The 24,820-nt window shown below is 40.2% G+C and overlaps 1 protein-coding gene across 7 annotated transcripts in view; it reads right to left on the bottom strand.

Annotated features, from left to right (window-relative positions):
• The window catches only part of SH3GL3 (SH3 domain containing GRB2 like 3, endophilin A3), a 56,838-nt gene that overhangs the window by 20,810 nt on the left and 11,208 nt on the right, over nucleotides 1-24,820 (bottom strand). For 5 of the 7 annotated variants that reach the window (XM_077785911.1, XM_021537569.3, XM_021537570.3 and 2 more), the window contains one exon: nucleotides 24,349-24,435. Coding sequence is in view for 1 of the 7 variants with exons in the window: in XM_021537567.2 (XP_021393242.1) it covers nucleotides 20,826-20,870 (45 nt within the window). In the remaining 6 variants the exon portion in view is untranslated. Of the gene's footprint in view, nucleotides 1-20,585; nucleotides 20,781-20,825; nucleotides 20,933-24,348; nucleotides 24,436-24,820 lie in introns of those variants that run through there. The other 2 variants (XM_021537567.2, XM_021537566.3) reach the window with 2 other exon arrangements.

Genomic DNA, 24,820 nt, shown 5'->3' with positions numbered 1-24,820 from the left:
AAATTATAATCACACTGAGGATACAAAATTCAAGCAGCATTCTGTCAGTACCCATGGCAGAGTACACTTCTATAGAAATTCATGGAAACTAAGAAGTACTGCATAAAATTGATAATTCACCCATAATTCACTACCTACAACAAGCAGCTGAACTAGAACTCCAGAAAACTACACCCATAGCCACAGGAATTCACATCCTAATGTTTGACTGAAAATGTCTATTCTCAGATATTTAAAGTAGAAACACAAAGAACCATATGTAGGACATGCTTGTACTTCAAAGACACCTCATGACTATGCTCACACTATCAACTTCCTTAGGGATTTCTGATGGACCCAATAGCAAATCTTGTCCCTGCAGACAACAAAATTAAAACACCAAAAATATTACTATTTTTGTAAAATATGAAGGATTTAAAATATATGTAGAAAAATGTGCTACATTTAAAGACACACCAAGATAACTATTAAAATATTTTTTACATATTTTCTAATGTTAAAAATTTAATACTTATGAAATATAAAGTCTAAGCCCCATCTCATTTTTCAAAGCCCAGTTTTTGGTCGGAAATTTCTTTACACACACCAAAAAACCCCAAAAATACAAACGCAAAAAACCCCCAGGCCATCTAAAGGACACCAGGAATCTCAATCTCAAGGGCCCATTTCCCAAGAAGGAAAACATACTTTTTCTACCAAGAGATCTCTGAATCATACGAACAAAGTTTAAAAAATGCATGAGATTACTGCCACAGTGTTTATATTCACAAAGAACATTCCTGTCTGCCTAATATTTATCAACCCACTACTTTGTTACTTGTAACTTCTCAGGCAAACAGGTGCAACATGACCACAGATTATTTTTAGGAAGACGGATGAACCAAGTTACACAAGGATATGCCCCCTAGAGAGGAATATAAAAGAAAGGTGTTTGTGACACAGCCTGCCTGGGAAGGGGGATCCAAGGGTACCCCCAAACACCTCTTTCCCACATGGAGATGTCCTGGGAACTGCCAGGGGAACATGAGCTCAGCATTGAGCACGTCACTGTTGAAGGGTCCTGTGCAGATCTATGCCAAGCATTATTGTCCAGTCTACTTCCTAACATGGAGCAAACTCTTCACAGCTGAGCATGACCCAAAGCGTAGAGAAGCCCAGCCAGGCAATCAGCTGAGACCTCCACAGTCAACCTCCAGCTGCCAGCCTCAGCAGGAATGGGCCCAGTCCATCAGAGCTCCCCATGTGCTCCTGCAGAGAGAAGTGCCCAGGGAGCCTCAGGCCTGCAGCTCCCGTGTGGAATCCATCAACAGCCGCAGCTGTCCAGTGGCACGGCACAGCTCTGGCAAAGGCTCACAAGTGGCAGCTTAGTTCTGCTCAGAAAGGAAGCTCCAATAGAGCAACCCATGTGTTCTGGGATCCAGAAAGCCCTGACAAGCACTAGTAGATCTAGGGAGACTGAGCCATGACAGCACTCCTCACTGATGGAGGAGTTTCAGCAGGCAATCCAGACAAACCTCACAATTCAAGATGCAAAATCCCCCCACCAACCCATCAGCTGGACCTGCTGATCAGCTTTCCCGCTGATTGTGTTAAATACTCACACCTATGCAGACAAGGTGCTGCTTTCAACTGTTTTATAAACAGTTCTGCTGCATCATTTAGTGTGGACTCTCCTAACTTAGATCAACTGCTATAAATAAGGACTGCAGAAGACACCTGGGTATGTGTCAATGTATTTAATTAACTTAACAGCCTTTGCTTTGGAGAACCCCATCAAAGAAAAAGGAAAAGGCACAAAGCCCAAGAACATGACAAATGAGGTTACTGGTTGAGGACTGTCTTCTCTTGAGGAAGGACTTACACAATCAAAAAAAAGATGTAAGAAAATAGTTTAGACTGTTATTTGTCAAACAGCCTGATTTCCTGTAGTCTAAACAAAAGATTCTGCCATGTGGGAAGATTATCGCAACATAAATTTTTCTAAAGAGAAGGGCAGCCATTTTAACCACATTAATAAGAGCTGTACACAAAGATCTGCCACACAATGTCTGTGAGTGAGTGTCTGACCAGAGCTCCCAGTTCCCAGGATCTTTGCAATTCTTTTTGCTGACAGGAACTCCAGGATGCATTAAGCAGTTTTTGATTCCTGCTTTTTCAAGGAAAAGAAAGAAAACAAAAAGGAAACAGACCTGAGTATATTAAAGGTCTTGACAGATTGAAAAATCCTGTGCACATGCTTTAGAATCTCATCATCTCTCAAGAAAGCAGCAAAAGATACAGTAACACCTCTTGGTCTCAGATAAGGTCTACAATTGATTCAGTAAGATGAAGTATCTGGCATTAAACAACTACGTCATCTGTAAAAACAAGCCAATATGCCAGATATGGTCCTGCATTTTAAGAAAGTGAATAACACCTGAAAGATTTATTAGTAAGTTTGGTATTTTCTATATCTGTTAAAAAAAAAATAATTTCGTTTCTTTGACAGCAATCTGAGGACTTGCCACATATGATTGCTGTGCTCCTCCTAGTGCATTTCTTGTACGTAATTTTTTGCAAGAATTAAGCACAAAAATAGATATGGCTTGGCTTGGGTGGTTTTTTTAAAATAATTTACTACACAGAAACATCAGACATTGAATTCTAGCTCTGATACTGTTTGAAGTTGTTCTACAAGTAAGTCTGTGCCAGAAAGAGAATTTTAAGTAGGGTCAGGAATGCTGGGCACTTGATGTTCCTTAGTCAACACTCAAAATCCTGTATCCAGCTGATCTAGTCTGCACACAATCATGCAGCCTTTTAAATTAACCTTATTAACCAAATCCAGACAAAGTATGTGTAAATATAGACTGTGTAATCTAGACTTACAAAGAAGTCTGCACATTGAGAAGGGTGCTGTCTCTTGCTCTAAGCAAGCATGTCCTTTGAAAGGTCTTAGCATATTTCAGAATATTTTATCCTCACTATGTAATGGACAGCTTTACCCTTTCTGTGACACTCCAAAGGTCTCGAGTGTCTCATTAAAAGCAAGCCCACGCTACCTGTGCTGCTTTTCCATGTGTCTGGATTCCAGACTTTCTGTTTTCAGCAAGAGCTACTCTTTAGCCCTTTGGATGCTTCAGAAAACATGGGGAACAAATTCATACAGGCTGAAACCACACATCCAAGCTTCTAATATAACATTAATGTAGGGGAGGAACCAAAAGACTAAACGCTTGAATTTGGGTTAAACTGACTTGTCCTTGGCTACAGAGTAAACAACTGTTAACTTTGAAACGAGAATGCCAGGGTCCCAGATCTTCACTATCTGCCCTGAGGAATGCAGTCTTAAATAAAATATTCTATCTGTACTTCTGAGCAGGCAAAACAAGGGGAAGTTATGTTTATGGGACACAAACTGCGAGTTGCACAATTTATTTATTATGGGAATACAATTTATTTATTATGGGAATGCAGTTCCAGATTTTGTTGCAAAAATTAGGAGATAAATGTACAATCTACACAAGAGATTTTACTGTACAGTCTGTAGAAAAGCATTTATATCTATTTTCCATGTTAAATAGATAGGACTAGATCATTTCAAGTTTTCAAATTTTGAGTGATAACATTAAATTCCACAACACGATGTGTCAAAGGACATTCTTTTCCATTCAGGTCAGAAGGCCCAAGGATTAAGAACTTTTTTTTATGCTTCAACAAATACAGGCAAATAATGAAAAATAAGAATAAAACAAAATATTACAGGAAAAGAACATACAAGCATAGTTGTACTTGTGAAATAACTCAGTGGCTGGAATGCTATTTCCTGTTGAATTTTATATGATTTTTCTTCAAAATAATAGAATTAATCAACAGCTTTTACACACACACACATGTGCATATACACACTCCCACATTCCCTTAAGTAAGCAGAGAGGTATTAGAGACCTGGATGCTTCTGAACACCCCACCAAGTGCTTATCTAAATCTCTAGGCATGTAAATACTTCTTAAGAGTCTAACTCAAGAGACTCATCAGAGACGCACACAGGACTCAACACTGCCAAGATATGAGCTCTGTTTAATTTCAGATTCTAGTCACAAACAGCTGAGAGCAGCTAAACTACTACTGCATTACTATTACTCAGTGTCTTCTTTTGAGGAAATATTTTGTCCTTGAGTTTCATGTGGCACAGCAGAGCAAAGGCTTCTGTTATTTACATTCAAAAATAATTACCAGAGGGGTTGTGGGTATTTTCTTAATCAATCTATACATCCAAATCATAGAGCCATCAGCATGCCATAGGGCACATGCAATGTGGGGCAGCCTCTGTGTAGGGTCTGCAGTTATCACAAAAAGAGCACTACAGGAATTGCCAGTATCGAAACTGTTGCTTGGCTGTGCAGTTACCTGTACATGTTTGCACCCATCACTTCCTTGCAAACTACAGCATATATGTCAAGATCCACAGCACTAAATATGGCCTAACACATTTCAAACAGGATTAAGAATTCTGACCACCAGCAAATACTTTCTTCACAAAAATAATCTAGTTGCTTAAGAAGTACACAACAAGTTGAATACTCCAGAAAGAAGGCAGACTTGTACAGCAAAGCTCAGACTGATGGCTCCTGGCTTGGCAGCACTCTGTCAGTATAAATGAAAAGATAACTTTGCAAAGAAACACAGCATGATTATTTGCAGAGCAATGGCAATACTACCTATCCAAAAGGCACATTTAATAATACTAAATTATACACAGAAGTTCCATTTTAGCAGTATTCTTTTTTCCTGCAATGAATGCACTGATTTCTTCCTGGAATTCACTATATGCCTCCTTTTCTTATTTCTCAAATCCCAGTTTTCTGCAATTGCAAAATTAGCTCAAGCTGGCACTTCTCCCACCAGTATGACCAGTGCCAGAGTTTGCAAAAATGAAGTTGTAAAGAAAACCATGGGCAGATATTACTGCTTTTGAAAGGGTAGCATATTTAATGCTCCATAATAATTAAATTCCAAATCCTATTCAAAACATTAGCACCTTACATTCCTATAAAGAAGTTTTCTACAATTTCTTCTTTTAGCCTGAGGATCCTGGTTTCAGAGCCTCTGGTGAGAGGTGGCCTGAAGCTGTACCAGCCATCACAGCTCAGACACTGGAGAAGAACTGCAGGAATGGAACATGCCCCTGGCAAGAAGGGATGTAGCAATTCAGAGCATTCCCTAAGCAGTCACTACCAGCTGAGTTCCCAGGGTCCCAGTGACAATTTAGACTGCTGAAGTTCCTGTGCAAGGCTGAAGTACAAACACTGCTTGCCTCCTGAGAGAGAGACAGCGAAAGTGCCGCTCCTCTGTCCCATCAAGGTTAAATCAATGCCACGGGTTCAAATATGAGGACAAAGCCTGCTCTTTGTTAGGGTATCATCATCTCTGAGATTGAGTAAGAGTTTGGCTCGGTGCTCAAAAACTGAAACAAGGAGGGAAGGGTAGAGCAAGGAAATCACTTTGCCACTGACACTGATTGTATTAGCCCCAGCTCTGTGCCAGGGCAGTCAGCTCTGTTCAGGCACTCGCCTCCTGCACCAGGCTCTCCTGGCAGTGCTCACCCCACCTTGCAGCACAGGAGTGCAGAGCTGCCACTCTCACCCATCTCTCCAGTATTTCTACTGAGCTTTTGAAGTTTCTCTCTCACAGAAAGGTTGTGCATCCTGAGAAATGTTGTTTTCTCATCATTTACTCATCATGGTACCTTAGCACCTTTCTTTTTTTCTTTTAGTCTCTTTTCACTAGCACAGCTTCCCTTTAGTTTGTTTTTCTCTCAGTTGCCTCACCCCTCATTATCACTTACCTCTTTTTGCCTTGGATTTCTTTCAGTTTCCATTTTGTTCTAACACTTCTCTCCACCTCTGCTGGATGTACAGCCTGCTCAAACCTGAGGAAACCTCATACACGCACACACTTTTTCCAGAAGGTCTAATCATGATCATTCCAATGCTCAGCCCAACTCAGAGGTACCAAGAATTGTTCAGCTGTTGCTCCATTTTTGTTACATAAGTGTCAAAAAACATGTTCCCACACCTAGGAGCAGCGGCTTGATAAATTGTCCAGACAAATGATACTTAGGCAGGAAATGAAACATTTTAGAATGACCAGTTACTTTGTACATCTAAGGATAATAAAAATTCATTCAACTTTCCATCCTAAATATTCTCTTTTACAAGCCAGCTCCTCCTTCCCATTTTCCTGCTGGTGTTTCTTTTCTGTTCCCATCAAGAGATGCATATACTTATGTTCTCTTCAGTGTTCTGTTCAGGAATCATTTATTGGTACACTCTCATGTTCTTTTATCAAAGTACAAGACTGGTTTATCCCAGGAACTTGTAATTTCAACTCAAGGTTAAAAGAATAAAGAGTCCTAGGACAGAAATACTGTAGAGAACAGAGAAGATCATGTACTTGCTGTTATTTTGAGAAACAGAAAATAACAAAAGGAGCAGGAAGAAAACAGCCAGAAAGAGATAAAAACTACCTGTGCTTTCAAGGAGGGTTGCAATAAGCCTTTCCTTGAAAACCCACATTTTATCACCTTTGCTTCCTATCACATTAGATATGCACCCTTTATGACTCCACATTTCATTAAATTTGACCTTCTGCCTGTAAGTTGCAAAAGCACTTTCCCTCAGATGCCCTGACACCTGAATTTAAGGACACAAGAGATAAGCATCAGCACTAACACTGACTGTGAACAGTGTCCAAAAGGTTTATAGAGAGTACTGAGTGCCAGGCTCAAAAATGCAATACACCTTGGTTCTAAATCACCTGCAAGAGTAAAGGCTTTTGATTTGAAATCTGTCACTTAGACAAAATATCATCAGCATGTGTTTAACCCTTCATTTTTAAAATGGGACTTGAGTCTCCTCCTGCCTTCAGACCTGTCAGCAACAAAAAACTTTTTAAGTTTCAGGTGAGGCCTACAGCTCTACCAGGTAATGTTAAATACATGAGTTAGAAGCATTTAGAATGTTTCATGTAAAATTGTAGCTGAAAATGTTTAAAGGAATGTAGTCCACTACTTAATAAACCTGAAAGGCTAAGTCCTTTCTCTTATAATGCATGCAGTATTTGTTTTGAGATAATTTTATTAACAAAGTTTTTCAACAGAAAAATATTAAGCAATCAGTAATCACATGCAGATAACTATGGCAGGACCCTCAACTGTAGCTGTAAAAAGTAGCTTTTATTTCTTTCCCGTAACACAGAGCAGCTTTCTCCACTTCCTAATTACACACATTCCTTATTCTTTTTAACCACTAGCACAAAGTTTAAACATTAGCTACTGAAAAGTGTGAAAGGAAATGTGTTGTACATTTAAGGGAAAGAAGTACAGCTGTCACAAAGCAGACACTCCATCCCAGCCACAAAGACCTAGAACAACACCTCAGTGGCAGTGGCCCAGTGCTTGCTCCAATAAACAATTCAAACACAATTCTTCCCCCTCTGCTCACCCGTGGTCTTTTTACAAGTGAGCTGGACCACCCAGTGATTAGTGGAACTTGTTATTAACTCACCCAGACAATCTGCTGCAGCAATATCATTACCCTGAAATTGGACTTTTACCTCTGGGTTCTACAGGCTCTTAAACCAGCTGAACTGGGGCAGAGCCCCTGCTTTTAGGTCTGTAATTGAAACACATAGTGATTGTCTAAAGTCTTACATGCTTTAAACCTGAAATCCCTATCAGACTTGGCATCCTTCCCAGGTAACTACACTGGCTTTCTGAGTGCACCCACCAACACTGCAATTTTCACTTTAACTGTTTGACCACAGCAGTGGGATGAAAAAGTGAGAAACACAGGCTTCACAAAGGCACTTCCAAACCACAATGCTTTTACACTTGATGCTTTTAGTAGCTACTGACTTTGGAGGCAGCAAAAACACTGAGAAGTACCTTCCAGAAACTGCATCCACCTCATGGCAAACTCTGTTTTTCAAGTTACCTACATGAAACCTACTCCTCCTTGTCTATAAATGCAATTTGTGGCAAAATCAAGACACGTTTCAGCAACAAAAATCATACTCCTAAATAAAACCTTCATCTCTATGCCATTGCATAAACCATGGAACTCCAGTACCTCTCTCTCATGCTTTCTCCAGACTTGTTCCAATTATCTGCAAAGAAAGATTTCCCACTGCCCTGTGATGACCTCAAATGTGGTTCTTCCAAGCAGCACTAAATGATCTTTCCTACTTACTGCAACTGTGCAATCAGAACATAAACAGTTGTTCCAAAGCAAGCCCAAATGAATACAACTCTGAGGCCAGTATTTCTACATATTACGACAAAACAGCCACTCCAGTTTGACAACTGTACTTAGTCTTCAATTGAATCTAAAAAAGTATCGAAAAAAGAGTAAGATACTGAGCCCAGAGAAAATGGAGGCAAATGTACCAAACAGGTCATTAGCATGAGATGGTACATACACCAATGAAATGCTGTCCATGGGCTTAAATTGGATGCACACAGATATTGATGAAAACCAGTATCATGGACAAAGACCAGTCTTGTCCATATATGAATAAAGTACAAGACTCTAGACTCTATAATGTGATTTTGCATTTCTATAGAGAGTGACTCATTTCGCACCAGGCAGTGACACGTCACACTATTACTGAGCATTTTAGTCCAACTTGTCTCCTACAGCTATTCTTTAGCACATGCATTGTACAACAAAAACTACTTTGTACTGCAAAACCTTGAACTCTTCCTGACAAACCTCCACTGTTTCCTAAAGAACTCAGTAGTGATGCTTACACATGCATTTATACATCTAGAAATTCAAAGTCATCATTATTGTACACATCTCTAAGGGAAAACATCTTTGTAAGAATTCAAATGTAATAAACTAACCAATCTAAATTTTTGGACACAGACACATTATTTTGTCTGCAAGCCTACTTAAAAAATGTAACAGTGTCAGACTCAAGACTGCCCACTTTTCAGAAGATACAGGTGTTTTTAATGAAAAAACCTGATTACATTAAAGTCTCTGACAGTAATTTAAATTATTCATGTAAGACTTCAAATAGCCAAGAACAACGAGGAACCTGAAACCATGAATCTCCATGCTCCACACTTTTACTTCCATATTTCATTACACAAATCTAAAATACTGTTCCCTAATCTATTTGAAATTTGTTTGTGAAAATGAGTATACCCTAAAAAGAGAAATGTAAAGCCATCAAAGGGCCATAAAAAGATACCCGTAGTAATTGTCCTTCCTCACTTTTTAATTTCACTGATTTCTCACTCAGTTCCAAACTCATGCTTAAAAAAACATTCTGAATTTCTTTGAAAAGTAGATTTTGGGGGTCTTCCTTCTCATTAGGCTGGCAGTTGCTTGTCCAGCCAACATACTGAGACAGAATGTGCATGAGCACTGCAGACAAGTAGAGTTAGTGGGTGCATCCCACAGAGACAGCCCATCCTCCTCAGGGTGACCAGGAGAAGCAGCAACTCAGTGCCTGTCAGAACCATTTTCTGCCTCTCTTCCAGCATCTTCTAGCATCAGGTACAACTGGGTAATATTTCATTCTGTTTCCTCTGCATGGAGAGGAGTTGGAGCTGTGAATGACAAGTTACACACAGCATGCATTCCACTGGCTGTTTACCACATTAACACTTCTTCCTCCCTCCACAGGTTCCAAGTGCAAAATTTCACTTGGCAGCAACACCATTCTGATTTGGCCTTAAAACAACCCCCCTTTCTGAAGTTGTTCCCTGTGCTTGTAAGGAAGGTGTGGCTTCCTTTTGACCTACTCATATACATCCATTGCAAAGATGAGAAAGGGTGATTGTACTATAAAACAAAATCCTTAAAATCAGAGATTTAAATAACCCCTTTAAACACTTCCTTTCCAAGTAATATGAGAATCGTTCATGTTATCTTATTACTCATCACATCTGTGTGATTTAAGATATTTCTATGTCAGATATCTCTCATGACTATATTTAAAAATTGTTTTTACAAACGCTAATAAGTAACAGTGAAAGAAGTCCCTTAAAACATTCTGTTTTGCCCAGAGTATTGAAAGAACAGAAGAAGTTACACCACATTTTTTACTGATTATCTTGCCTCTTGCTACCTGTAACAACATCACCCTAACTTGTGTCTCTGTTGTATACCATTTGTCCCAGTAGTACTTACTCTGAGCAGAACTTCCTTCCCCAGACTCTCCTCTCAATTGAAATAAAGGCACTCCTTCCTCCACTTAGGAAATGTGTTCCCTCTCTCCTTCAACAGCATTCTCAGTCCTTCTCTGGAGTCTGGCTGAAGCCTCTCAGATCTCACTGTGTAAGCCCTCACATAGCCTGAGGTGTTGCTTTCATCAGGAACGTTGCTTTCACCTACATCCAGGCTGATCACCATTTCACTTAAACCACTCAACTGTCCTGTTTGGATTCCAGGCTTGCTGGATTAGGGATAGATCTTTTTGCCCACACATTATATATTATCATAATCACGACATTCACAATTAACCCAGGGTTAGCTGGTAGCAGAGATTCCTTGTGGGACTCATCATTCAGAACTTCAGTGAGATACAAATCTCTCACAAAGCAGAATTTATTCTACTCTCTAAACAAAACATTCTAATAATCATTAAGGTACTTTTCCACAGCTGTTTATCCTTCTCTAAATCCTTTCCATCCCCCTCAAGACAATCCCTCCATTTCCCTTACACTGGTAGCAGCAACTCTTGTGCTGTGAGCTCTTCAGTGGATTAATCCACCTGAAAGCTGCTCACACACTGGAGTTGGGTTCATTTTGAGATGGATAAGCTGCCTCTAACAGCTTAGTGTGTGTGATCACACAAGCACCCAGAGCTGACTCAAAGGAGGTGGACAGGACCTTACCATGAAGGCAGAGCAAGGCAACCACAGTCTAGATTTAGGGTGATGCAAGTTGCCATGGAATTTTATCCTGCATCTGACAGCATCCAGCTATTAAAGGTGACTGCACAAACATTGTTCCTGCACATGCAGTGCAAAGATGTGTGTACAGTGAGGGGGTCTGACTTCTTTAATGACCTCTCTGCTCTAAATCAGTACACTTTACCTTACCATTCACCACCTCTTCATTTCTGCTCACTTCATGACAGCTGCAATTGCCACCAGTGTAGTGAAAATCTATGCCCTGCCTTGTTGTAGGGAATGTTGGCATATTGTCAGTCACAGTTCTGGAAGAGAGCATTACTCTGATTCATAGCTCCTAAGAGGAATTGACTACACTTCATGTTCCCAGAACATTATGTGACCAGTTCCAGCACAATGCCCTGGAATTAAACCCAAAAACTGGATCCCTCACTCTTTTCTCAGGTTAAACTACCTAGCTTACTCAGGAAGATGGCTCCCACTGGCTTGTACAAAAGTTAACACTAAATATATCACTGATTGTAGCACAGGCCTGAACTCAGGAGGGTCTAGCCAGCTTTCAGCACATCAAGAGTCACAGACCTACCCACGGATGTAAAGCTGTACGAGGATTTTACACCTTACTGTTACCATAACCCAGTGTGGCACCCTGTAGCTGGGTCTGCATGAAATCTGACTAGGTTAGAGTTGCTACAGAACAGCCAATTGCACATTTTTCTCTGAGAGTAACATGCTGATGTTGGTATCTCTTTTACATAATTTGAAACAAAAACAAAAGTCCTAGTTTGTCAAATAGGAGAGATCAAGCAACACAAAGATCATAGCCTGCATATGCAGAACAAGAAATTAAAATCTTTAAAACATGTAAATATTTTTTCTTCTTAAAACATGTAACTGCACTGCATAATTCATGACTACCCAATTGCCCTCCTGCATTTTCACCACCAGAGATTTCTGCTTATTTGACAGGTTTACTGAAAATCCATTTAAATACAAATCAGCTGATCTAAAAGGGTTTTTTTTTTTGTGGTTTTTTTTTTTTTTTTTAAGGCTACATTGGCCACCTTATTAGGACACCAAACACTTACACATCTTCAATGTCCACATGCACAGTTAGAAAGATCACTTACACCAACTGATGTCAGAGAGCCCTGTCAAAGAGCAGGAAAATGTCATGGACAACCTAATTCATTTTCTGTAAAGCCAGAATATAGTCACATCACCTTTGCTGAAGTCACACCTATTCATTTACATTCAACACCAAAACAGTTTACTTGAGTCTTAGTAATTCCTTGGCAAATAGTTTTAAGCATCAATGCAAACTAACTACAGGAGAAATAACACAGACAAGATGTGGGCATTTTTAACAGTAACTTACAGCTTTAAGCTCAAAGCTTATGTATTTGAGCCAAATATTTTTAAATTTGTCAAAGCTCAAGAACTGCTAGCACTGAAAGATATGTTGCAAATACTTAGGAGTATTAGTTCTAAAAGTTACCATACAACTACGTATTTATCTAAAATAAGAACTTCCATGGCAGTGCCATAGTTTAAAGTGACACTTTTAGTGAATCCATTACCAGCAAAAATGTGGTCAAGATCATTCCCTACAGAGCCCCAGGCAAGCTGTGCAGAGGAAGCAGAACAAGACTGTCAACAGAAGCTGTACACAGCCAGATACAACAAAGTCAAAAATTTTAAGTTGATTTGCTTTAGAATTAATTTCTCCTCACATTAGCATGCTCTTTCTCATCACCACGTCTGGATGTTTATCAGCAAGTCTACTTTTTACACATGAAAAGTGCCAAATAATCTGTTTATTGCTCTTCCAGAAAGTACTTTCCAGACAGTAATTCTTACAGAATCCCATTCCACATAATAAAGTTAGAAATTTGTCCTTCAATGTTATTAAACTGCTGCTTACATGGTTTAGCACTTAAGACAAGCTGTGTGAATTTTAAATCACTATAAAGTGGACTGAGAACTCCTTCTCATACCCTGACTTTTACTGCACCTTATTTTGATTTAAATGGCATCATTCCTACTTACCTGAGCTGCCAGTCCTGTAGCTTCCTGTGCTTTTGGTACAGTGTGAAACACCCACATTCTTCTGCCACACAGTTAGCTCCCACTACTTGATACTCAAGGCAATCTACCTGGTTCTGCTGTACAAGGATTGCACACTTTCCCTGTGAATCAGCAAGCATATTGTTTGTGCTGCTTGAGAGGTTTCTTGTTTGTTTGATTTTTTTTTTATTAAGGCATTTTAGCTTACAGGTTTCCCAAGTCTAAGTTTATATCCAGCATTGGAGCACTGTGAAGCAATGGGCTTCCAGTTCCTGGGTCTACTACAAATCCAACTGCATTTTTAATGGTCTTAAAAGTCTTGTTCCTCAAATATTTTGAAAAATCCATCAATGTGCTCCTAACAGCACTGCTGACTTAGCTAGGATCCATGAAGGTCCTTAGAAACACTACCCATAGGTAAAAAGAAAGAACTTAAGATCATCTTACTCTTTTCTAATGTAACCTGTGCTCATCATGAGTTGGAAAATGTAAAGGGAATAAACAAGTTTCAAGCACTTTCTTGTATCAGAATGCTTGCAATAATCCATGCTCCTTTCATTCACTTCATAGAAAACCTCCATGTATCAGAGTGAAAAGTGAAGGAAAAACCCCACAATCATTATTTCATCAGTTTGGAAAGGAAGTCACTGTACATTTTTGCCTTATTTTCGTAACTCTATTTCAAAACCTGCCAGTGGTTTTAGGCAGTAAGACATTGGTACACAAAACACCACAAACTCAAATGCAATTGGGGATAATAGGGCTCCTCAGCTACTTTTCTAAAGAAGACACACACTGTCCCAAATCTTCCCAAGGCACAGTTCTTTCTACTAGTAAGAGCAGCACTGCAGAAATGCACCACTGACTCCATCCATAGGACAGAAAAGAACTTTCCTCAGCACTCACACAGAACTGACTTCCACTGTTATCAAATTAAATAAATGACAGAGAAAACTGTAATAATTTCCAAGTAAAATTTACAGAGTACAGACCCCTCCAGAATTCCCCAACGAGCTATAAAGCACTAGTGCAAAGGAGGTCAAAAGGCTCTGTCCTCCTCTGGGGGGGCACATGGCTTTGGAGCAAGAAATTCCTACAAAAAAGTCAGTTCATCCATCCATCAGTAGCAAAACAAACAAAGTCCCATGAAACAGAAACCTTTAACTACAGCTAAAGAGATCACTGAAGGGAAACTCTTAATCATCAAATTCCCAATGAAAATGCCATGATTATTGTATTCTCCATACAGAACAAAGCAGTAGATATGGCCCTTTGGATCCTTGGTAGTTAGTACAACATACAGAGAAAAAAAGCAAGTAGGTATTATTCAGACGCAAGATCCATAAAATGATAAACAGTTAATCTTAAAGGTAAGTAAGAGTAGATCTGTAACCTGACTGCATAAGAACAGAAACACTGGCAATAATAGAAAACAGAATTTGAGACCCCCTTGATTTCCTTTGAGTCCTGAATTCTTAAGTCATGTTCAGTTGTTAACCAGACTAATTTCACTGTAGTCATTACAGATCATTAAACAAGTACAGTATCAAAAATGCACCTTAATTAGGGTGATAAGGAAACAGAATTGATTCTCCTCAGAGGCTTGGCATTGTCCTTTGAATAGCAAGTATGCAAGGCCGAGTCATTTTTGAGTTTCACGTGCACAGCTGCTGCTGTCTTAGATGCTGCAGGAAATTAACTGGTGTATTGTCCCATCAATGCATAAAACTCTTAGTAACTTTGATAACAGAAACATGTACACAGTGAAAGGACACTAGGGCTTTAGAAGATCAAATTGAAGTTGTAACCTGACATTTGAATCGCTCTTTTCTAAGTGGGCTCCTAAAAAGCATTGTCAAAACCTACAGGTTCAACTGTCAACTAGTCATAAAACTCCAGCAGTGCCTTCCTCTCCATGAAGAGAAAAGAGACCAACACTAAGAACTCAGCACAATATAGAATCAGACTATGGCAATAAACTGGGGTGAAAGTGGGATCAACATAAACAGAAGCACTTTGATCTTAACAATATCATTACAAGACCAAGTCTAGGTTTTGTATGATTTTTTACAGAAGCTATGAAGAATGGGATGCATTTTTTATTTTATTTACATGTGTATTTACAGAAAGTGCAGGTGCACTGCAACTTCAAGTAACTCCAAGCACTGCTAAAGAAAATCTCAACACAGTGCTGCTGGGCTTCACTTGGCTGTTGGCTTGTCAGCATTGCAGGATTCTCAGGAGCCTGCACTGCAATGCATTACCCAGCATGTGCCGCAGTGACTCAGGCAGCAGCAGGAGCTTGCGATGGAGTGCCAGCTCTCACTCCAACTTTCAGGATGCCTATGCAAAACACTACAGCAAAGCCAAGCTATAAAAGGAGATGAATTCAAGGAGTAAGTTCAGCTCCCCTCCCTGTTATGCCACTCTCTATTCTTTTGCAATGCCATTTAGACTTTTATATATAAATATTTTATGGGCAAAATAGACATAACCTCTTTCCAAATGGCAGCTGCATCTCTGCTGGGTTTCTGAGTTGCTGCATTATGATCCCACTCTTGCAGGCTTTGGGAGCTGCAGTGTTAAAGGCTGCAGAGCACACGGCCTCTACCTTCTGCTAGCTTGTACTATGCCAACTGAAGCACTCACAGCTTCCTTGTGCTACGCTTCTGCCTTACTGCCAGGCTACCTTAGCAGCTGATAGATACAACTGCAGAAGCACAGTTATTTATTTTAAAATGTATCAGACAAGAAACTAAATTCTATTGTCCTTTTCACCACTGTCCTTCTTCCACAATTCTGTAAGATTTGAAGAAAAATAAATCCAACTATCTAATAAAAACTAGGAAGAGGACAGAAGCTTTCTCTGCACTACTGTCATGGATATATCATGCCCAATTTACAGTGGATGTGAAAGAACAGTATCTCTAACAGACTGCACAATAATAGCTTATAGTCCTAGGAAATAAATATAGCTGGATGTAGGCAATAAAGTTTCCTTTCATGTCCCACTGTCAAGTTCAAGTTGTCTTTGTATAAAGTTTGCCAAAGTACTTCCTTTGCTATCAAGCACTTGTGTAATTGAAGCTTTTTGTGTATTAACTCAATGTCAACATGGAATTTTAAAAAGGCTTAAATATTGTGTCTAGGCTATTATCTACAAAATAACAGGAAAAAAAGAGTCAAGAGAACACAAAAATCACCAAAAAACACCAGCATCACCCCTAATAACAACAAAATCCAATCACACAACTTATTCTGTCTGGGGGACAAGGTTGTCTTGATTCTGATCTGGTCTTCACTCCAATAGATGAAATCAAAACACCACATAAATCAATGGAGAAGAAGCGGAAATCTGGGATATATGAAGCAGCATCCCTGCAACTGTTGGTGATAGCTGAAAGTTTAAACAATATTTAAAAAACTGAAAAAGGCCAATTAAAAATTGCTAAAAAAATGCAGCACTTGAAAAGACAAATGCCATTCAGGATACATAAGAGATTAAAACACAGAGCATATTATTTATATATTTATTACACTAGGTTAGATCACTTTCAAAGAGCAAAATAGTTGTAACAGATTTTGGTTGTTTTGGTTAGGAAATCTGCTTCCCCTTAGGCTCTGTCTATAGACAACAGAACCAGCTCCTGGTTCACACTCTCTTGGAGCCTCTCTTCCTTCAGTGACAATGGAGAAGGTTTAAGAACCCAGTCTGCAGAGGATACAGCAGCTATTGATGACCACATTACAAATAAGACAATGATTGTGAATATTGGCAGATGTATTTCTTCAGAGAAGCATTGCTTTCCACTACCTCTGAGAACCTAAGCCTAAGAAATACAACATAAGCTGTAGAAAGTGAAAGTGCTTCCATACATAGCCTTCAGCTACAATTAATTTAAAAATTATATTTTAAAAGTGTGAATTCAAAATCAACAGATTTCCTATGGCAATATCATGGCTGAGCTTTCAAAACACCCTAAGGGAGTGAGGTTCTGAGCTCACCAGCCTCCAAGCACTTTGAAAAATCACACATCTTTACACAGGGATCCTAGCCTGGCTGTGGTTTTAGAACACAGCAGAAATCAGAAATGTATCTGACACCTATTAACGCTTTCTTATTCACTCTCAGTGCTTCCTGCTTTTCTAAACTCTAAAAATACTCCCAGTACACACCAGAAGATGCAGTCCTCCCACCACTTGGGTTATCCCACATGCACAACCACCACGAGAACCAGGCCTGCAGAAGCAGCAGGCAGATAAACACACCTACATCAAAAGCCTTCAAACCGAAAACAGAAAAACAGCTCCGATCTGGCAGAGCCTGAAAGCAACAGGACACAAACTCTCACTGCAAACAAAACTTCACTAAACTTTATTTTTAAAAATAATAATTTTTTTAAAAGCTGAATTTCATGGGAGGTGCACATTAATCAGCCCTCAGAAAAAGCCTGCCCTTGCTTATCAGCCATTGAGAGGTGGTAAGACACTTCATAGGTTCTTCTTCGGATTTCATGAGTTAAATGAGTTATACTCAAGGAATCATCATTGATATTTAACTAAGAGAATGGAAGAGATTCTCACTGAAGTACACTTTCAATTGAAGAACTTTAATATAAACTTACAACTGAAGTAGAAGGCATAGTAAAGAAAATTCTAAGAACACGAAGGGCGTTATCACTTCATAACAGACACAGAAACTTTGAGATCCATCTCAGCTTTGGGTCTGTCCATTCCATGACACCAGGGCAAGCAATTATTAGGGGACAGATAATGGAGTAGCACTGCAGCTTTATATATTGGAATATACAGAAAAACAGCACAAACTCTACTCCCTCTGGGTACAGACCTCACTGCAGTAAATTTTGACACTGTAACCCAAGAGCTGTCTTCTAGATCTCACTGCCTGGCACTAGATCTAGATCTTTAACTAGAACATGCAATTTTCAGTGGAAAAAAAATACAACCGGTTAAGAAACTCTAGGGGAACACCATCCGAACCATCCAGAAATTCCAGTGAATTACTGAATTACAAACAGACAGACCCATGGTGACTTTTTACTACACCAGCCATGTTTGCAATAGCTTGTCGTGCCTGATTTTGGCAAGGGCATTAGTAACCATACAAAGTTAGCTGCTGACCTTTAATAAAGCAAACACTCATTTACTTAAGTGTAACTTCAGACAAACCAAGCTGACAAGGATCAGGCAAACATCCCAGAAACCTCAACTGCATATAAAATCGTAAGTAATTTTTGTTTTCCTGGACTCCTGCACTTAGAATTTAAGCCTACACACAAAGGTAATCACCCCTAGTCAACAAAAGCTTTACATAAAGACACACAGGCTTTTTACAAGCACAAAACTGAAATGAAGTTTTTTGCAAAAAAGTTCAGTGGTTCAGTAAGAGCAAGCAGAATTTAGAATAACTCTATTTTTTTTTACTTTTATAACTATGTATCTATACTACTCTATATTTCATTAAAATAGTAATTTCCATTTAACAGAAGTCTATTTTAGCATGGAAATAATATATATGGATCTTGTCATTTTTTGGATATTTATTCATATTTCTGAATGAACTATTAAATACAGACTGTCTGAATACACTTGCAGATTTTTTATCCTTAGGTTCTGTCAGCTTTCAGATATTATTCTTATTCCTTAATCACGTGTCCTGACAGTAGTCTCATTCCCTCCAGTATTCCTCAATGTCCTCTGGGACATTTGCCAGTTTTTGTCATCTGCCCCCATTCTCTTTTGGGAACACTAAAGGAATTAATTTCATTCTTTCTCCAAGCAATGCCTGTCTCTGCTGCTAACAGTTACCATTGGCATCTTTCATCCACTCAATACACAAAGGTCTCTGTCTCCTTAAGTGAGCCCACAGTACTTGGAAATTTAACAAATCTTCTGTAGAGAAATACCTCTCATGCTCTGCATTTGCTTGTTTTAGCATTTTGTAAAATAATTCTTCTAAAAGATGGAATCCCAATATTTCCATTTTTCATGTCCCACCTTATTTTTGTTAGTTCAACAAGTTAATACATCTAGGCATGACTGTGTCTCTGTGTGCCAGAGATAAGCACTTTCATTGTTTAGACATGGCTGTTTTGATCCACTACATATATATGCTATTTGTTATTTTCTCACTACTATTTTGCCCAACATCTTATCTGAATTATTACAGAATGAGCTTTTAAGAACTGTCTTCTATTACCTTATGTACCAAAAAAAATTCCAGTATCTCATTCCTCAACTTTAATTTTCTAGTAAACACATTTCCATAACTACAGACTTTTTCAATCAATTGACTTAAAATTTCTTCCTCAGTTCATTTGAAAATAAGTTGAAACTTTTACCTTTGACCCATCCCGAGAAGAAAAACATTTTTATGAGTTATGCATTGCAGTTTCTTACTGCATTAAATATTGGAAGTCATACCACAACTTTCCAATAGATGCAGTCAAATTCAATATATTCTACATCTCCTTTCTGCCATTACTACTACCTTTATCAGATCCCACCCATCCTTTTGTTTGTTTACCTGACATCTGAGCAGGATTAAGTAACCTGCACTGTTACCAGTTGCTAGACAAGAGGGTTCTTCCTGTGGTTACCTCTCAAACTTCCTCACTGAAGTATCTTCAGCTTCCTGAGTTACAAGCTCACTACAGCAAAGGCTGCACCACTTACCAGCATCTGATATGATGCAAAACAAGGCAAAATCTTTAATAAATTGTCCTTGGATTTGTTTACTCTACAGGTCCAGCATTTTCTCAAAGTAACAGTGAAAATTAACTAAAAGATACCAATTCACAACATTTTTCAGGATCAGTACATTCCTTGAAAGAGAGCACACTACTGAAACATTAGATAAAAATATTTAGCATCTCTGTATCCAAATAAAGTGCAGATTCTGCACTTGGGCTGCTGACAAGCTACATAGCTGAAGGAAGACCTAGCAAGATGACAGCCAAGCACTCAATGAATCTTTATTTTCCTCACTCTCACCAAGACAAAAGCAGCTGTAAGATTTTACTGAACAGGTTACAGCCACTAATTTCAATATTACCATTATCATTAATGACAACCAGCAGATATACAGATCTCTTTGATATGGAATGAGCAAGCAAAGCAGCTGAGACTTCCAAAAACCTTGAGTGGAAGAATCCCACTGCAGCCATGTCCTGAAGCCCCTGCATCAATGCAGGGTTTGCAACTGGCACCATCCTGCCATGGAATCCAACCAGAGCTCCTGCTTGGCAGAAAGGTGCTTCTCTCTTAAAAGAAACGAGGTAAACTATTAAAGCAAAGCACATATAAAAGAGAAAAGAGATAAAGAGGTCAGAAGAAGATGAAGAGCCACTCTAGAGAAGAGTACAGCATCTAGAAAAGGAGGGAAAACTCTAGAAACATCTGATACCCTCTACAGGACAAATACATGACATTCCAGGTAGGATAATAAACCAGCAATTCGTGGCAGATCAAAACAATGAACCCTTTAGGGGAAAGCTGCTACTATACAGGCTGTAGCTTTAACTGAGGCCTCAAAACACGAACACGAACCCATCACCAAATAACAAATGTTAATAAGTAAAGGAAAGACCTGAAGCCCCAAGCAAAATAACTGGACGGGGCAAGCTTCTCCTGTGAGAAGAGCACAGGCAGCTGACAGGCAAAAGCACAGGCTCCGGGCCCGGAGGTAACGCTGGAGGAAACACTCCCCGGAGGTGCCAGGGCGATGCTGCCACAGACGGAGGAGGGACCCGCCGCCCGTGCGGGAGCGGGCGCCGGGCGAACCGCCCATCAGCAGCCAAGCCCGCCGGGCCCCGCCGCGGCCCCGTACCTGGCTGGCTTTGTGGAACTGCTTCTTGAGCCCCGCCACCGACATGGTCCCGCCGCCGCTGCCCCGCGGCCGCCCGGGCCCAGGGCCGCCCGCGCCCGGCAGCTCCGCGCGCCCGGCCCCGCGCAGCGCCGCCCGCGCGCCGCCAGCATCGCCCTCCGCGCGCCCGGCCGCCGCCGCCCCATTGGCCGCCGCCCGGCCACATGCAAATGAAGCGGCAGCGCCGCCCGCCCATTGGCCGCTCGCCGGGCTATGCAAATGAGGCGCTGGGAGACGCCCACGCTGCGCTGTCGCATGGAGACAGCGGCGGGAGCCGGGCGGGGGCTGCGCCGGCCCGGCGAGGGCACGGCGGCGGCGGGGAGCACCACAGGGCACCACAGGGCACCACAGGGCACCACAGAGCATCACAGAGCACCCCTCCTGCGAGCAGCATCTCCTGGGCATCCACAGGGCACCACAGAGCACCACAGAGCATCACAGAGCACCCCTCCTGCGGGCAGCATCTCCTGGGCATCCACAGAGTACCCACAGAGTACCCACAGAGCACCACAAAGCACCACAGAGCACCCACAGAGCACCACAGAGCACCCACAGAGCACCACAGAGCACCCACAAAGCACCACAGAGCACCCCTCCTGCGGGGAGCATCTCCTGGGCACCCATAGCGCACCCACAGCACTCTGCCACGGGGAGCACCGCCTGGGTACCCACAGGGCACCCGCTGGTGGGGCGCACAGCCCAGGCACCAAAAGGCCAGTCAGCTGCCCAGTTTTATCTGTCTTATTTTGAATAAGGCTGAAAATGTCTCATTATGGATCTGTCTCATTTCTTGTGGTTCAACGTAGCATCTCTGAGCTCATTAACCTCAGATCCATTATTGTAGGTGGTAATTTAATTATAGCTCTTGAAACATGAAAGCTCTTGCAGCAGTCCAGAACACACCTGGCTGGTTCTATGCACCAGAAAATATCCACTTTGTCGTGTGACTCCATACCGGCAGTGATGCTGCTCAGGGTTCCAAAGGCACAGTCTCTCACTCAGAAGAGCAGATAGACTAGAAAGAGCTCTGCTGAAAGGATGTTTTAGCTGTTTGGTTGGTTGTTATGTGAGGGATTTACAGATTATATACTGAAATATGACTGTGTATCAGGAATGTGCTGATATAAATTAGAGATGTGGTTCTGCCCTCATGGTAGAGCAATTTCAAGCGATGCTTACATTCTGGGGAAGATAAGCTCTGTGATAATGCTGCTTGATCCTGGCTGTAAGGATACTTGGGAGTTATGATTCAGCTGAAACTTACGCAGGGACCTGGGGAGCAGTTCAGAGATAAGCTTTGCTGGCTGCAGCAGGACTCTGTGTTACTCACTGTCATGCTCACTGCATTTTGATTGGGTTAGGAGAGAAAAACATTTTCAGAATATGATAGAGTTGCTTCTTTAGAATAGCAAAGAAAAAAAAATACAAGAACTTTCATACTGGTTGTCACACTGTAATTTGGGAGAAAGAAATTGCTATTCCCACCTCTTAGAAAAAATCATTATATTACTAAGGAACAAAGTGCAAAGACAAACACATTAATGAGTTAAGGATCTGGCTGTTACTTGACAAAGGACTCTCTGTAGAGGAGAGGCAGAAGAGAAAGCAAAGAGGAGAGCACCAGTCAACATTTGCTCTGGAAGACAAACTGTTAGGTGAAGTTCTTCAGGGATTTGGAAATGTTCGAAAGAAGCCTGGCATCACCATGTTATCTGGTGCCACCTGTGTCTAGGGAAAGAGCATTTTTGTCATCCTTACAAGTAAACATGATTACACCACAGACACTTGATTTCAGCAGTTGTTTCTCCTCCCTGATTGAAACTGGCAGCAAGATGTTAACTGTCAGGGCCAAATTAGTTATGGCTTAAATTAGTGACATGTTTTAGACACCTCAGGTGAGGAAATAAGGCCTAAACTAGGATATTGGAGCTCCATAAAAGGAATTAAAGCAAGCTCTTAGTGTACTATGGAATTAGGGAGACAAGGCAGCTTTGGCTAATCTTCAGCTTTAGGAACAGCTGGACCAGAGCAAAGAAGGAAGGAGTTTGAAATAAATCTCTGTGGAGGGGAATGAATGGATTATGGAGTTGCTGTGGGTGTTAGCTGTAAAATTGGATTAGATAAAGAACTTTAGTAAGGCTGCATGTCTACAACTTCTCTTTTTAAAAAAAAAATCCTTTTTGTAGCCCAAGGATAGCAGCCATGTTGTCTGATGAAGGGGTACAAAAATTTGCAAGTGGGAATTTCACGCCATAGCCTAATTGCTCAGTGATACAGACAAGGTGAAAACCTATTTAATGAGCCAACTTGTGTAGTCAACTGATGACTTGGTGGAGGCACCCTGAAATACACTGGTATTCAGTTCAGTAACAAGTAAAAGTTATAGCTTGTAGCCAGCAATACACAGTGGCTAAGGAATGTCTAGAATGTCATAGTTTTACCACATGGAAAAAAAAAGTATTGCAATTTGCTGAATGATAATCCTTAAGATTTATGCAAAGTTAGTGATTTAGTCTATAAAATAAGAGAAATGAGAAATACTACAAAAAAACTTGGCAAATGGTTCAGGTAAATGCTGACATGATGGAAAAAAAGCTTATAATAAAGTTGTTAGAAGACAGGCTAGGGCAGAGTGAAAAATACTTCACAGAGGGGACCTTCAGGGAAAAAGTTCTAGATGTCTGGGTATTCAAGCAACAATTACACTTCCACTACTCTGGAAACATTAAAGTGCATGAGAGGAATTCATAATGGCTCCAACATGTTACTGAATCATGTGTGCTAAAATGGACAATGAAATTTGCACAAACTGAGAACTCCTAATTGGGCTCAGATCAAGGTAGTGACTAGAAAATATGCACTGCCTGCTCACATGGGACAACCGTGCTTGAAAATTGGTCTGGTGAAATTTAAACAGGAGAGAATATTGAATAAAAGGTTAAATTTATAATACACTTGCATTTCAGTGTGGCTGATACTATGGGAAAAACACTATCATCAGAAATTCAATCTATAGATATGACAAAAAATCTCATAGGTGATTTGTTTTCAATGAACAAATCATCTTGTAAGAGCTGAAATTGCAGTAGCAGCCACATGAAGTATTAGGTTTCCAGCAAAATGGAAACTAGAGGTACTTTTTTAAATTATATAGAGGCACCTTAGCATTTGAATTTACTTGGAATTTGATGCCAACTACATTCACATTCATTTGAATGTCTCTTAAAAATAATGAAAACTGCCATTGAAATATAATCTGGGTCTTTGGTGGTTACTGCCATAAAAGAAAACAACAAAAAAGGGAGGAAAGATGAGTTTGCAATGAAATTCTATTGTATTTGATTCTGGGCCATGCTGACTACATTATTAAAGCTTTTTTTCTTTTTTAATATTTAGGCCTTAAGGAAAAGATAAATTACTGTGTATCAGCTTATCATGAAATACATTTCAACACAAGGCATTAGAAGGAGACTTTGGATGTACTCACCTGATCCAGGGCAAGAGCAACTACAAACAACAGTGATCAAGACTCTCAGACGTGGTGTGATATCCATTAATGGTCTGTAAGGATTATCTGTATGTAATGACAGTGCAGATTACCTAGTTAGTTTTCATGTTGTCAAAACTGTAGCAATAGGCTGTGGTTTTGGTCACAGGAAGAGAGCATACTTGCAAATTGTTTAGAAAACAAGCATTTGGAAAAGATGATCCTCTAGGAAAATGATGCCATTTGAAAGAACAGTTGGCCAATAACCCACTCTACAAAAGCAAACTTGTAGAAAGCCTTCAAAATAAAGCACTAGTTTGACAATTCTAGAAAAAGGAAGGGATTGCTAAACTCGTGACACTGATTCTTAAGTTTTGACCCAAGCAAAAGAAGTAATATAAAACAGTGTTCCAGAGTGAGTTCCAAAGGACTAGAACACTTGGTGAAATCAGTCCCAAATGTCATCCATTTC

Source organism: Lonchura striata, chromosome 11 (assembly GCF_046129695.1).
Source record: "Lonchura striata isolate bLonStr1 chromosome 11, bLonStr1.mat, whole genome shotgun sequence".
Lineage (NCBI taxonomy): Eukaryota > Metazoa > Chordata > Aves > Passeriformes > Estrildidae > Lonchura > Lonchura striata.
This window is presented reverse-complemented; position numbering and strand designations above follow the sequence as displayed.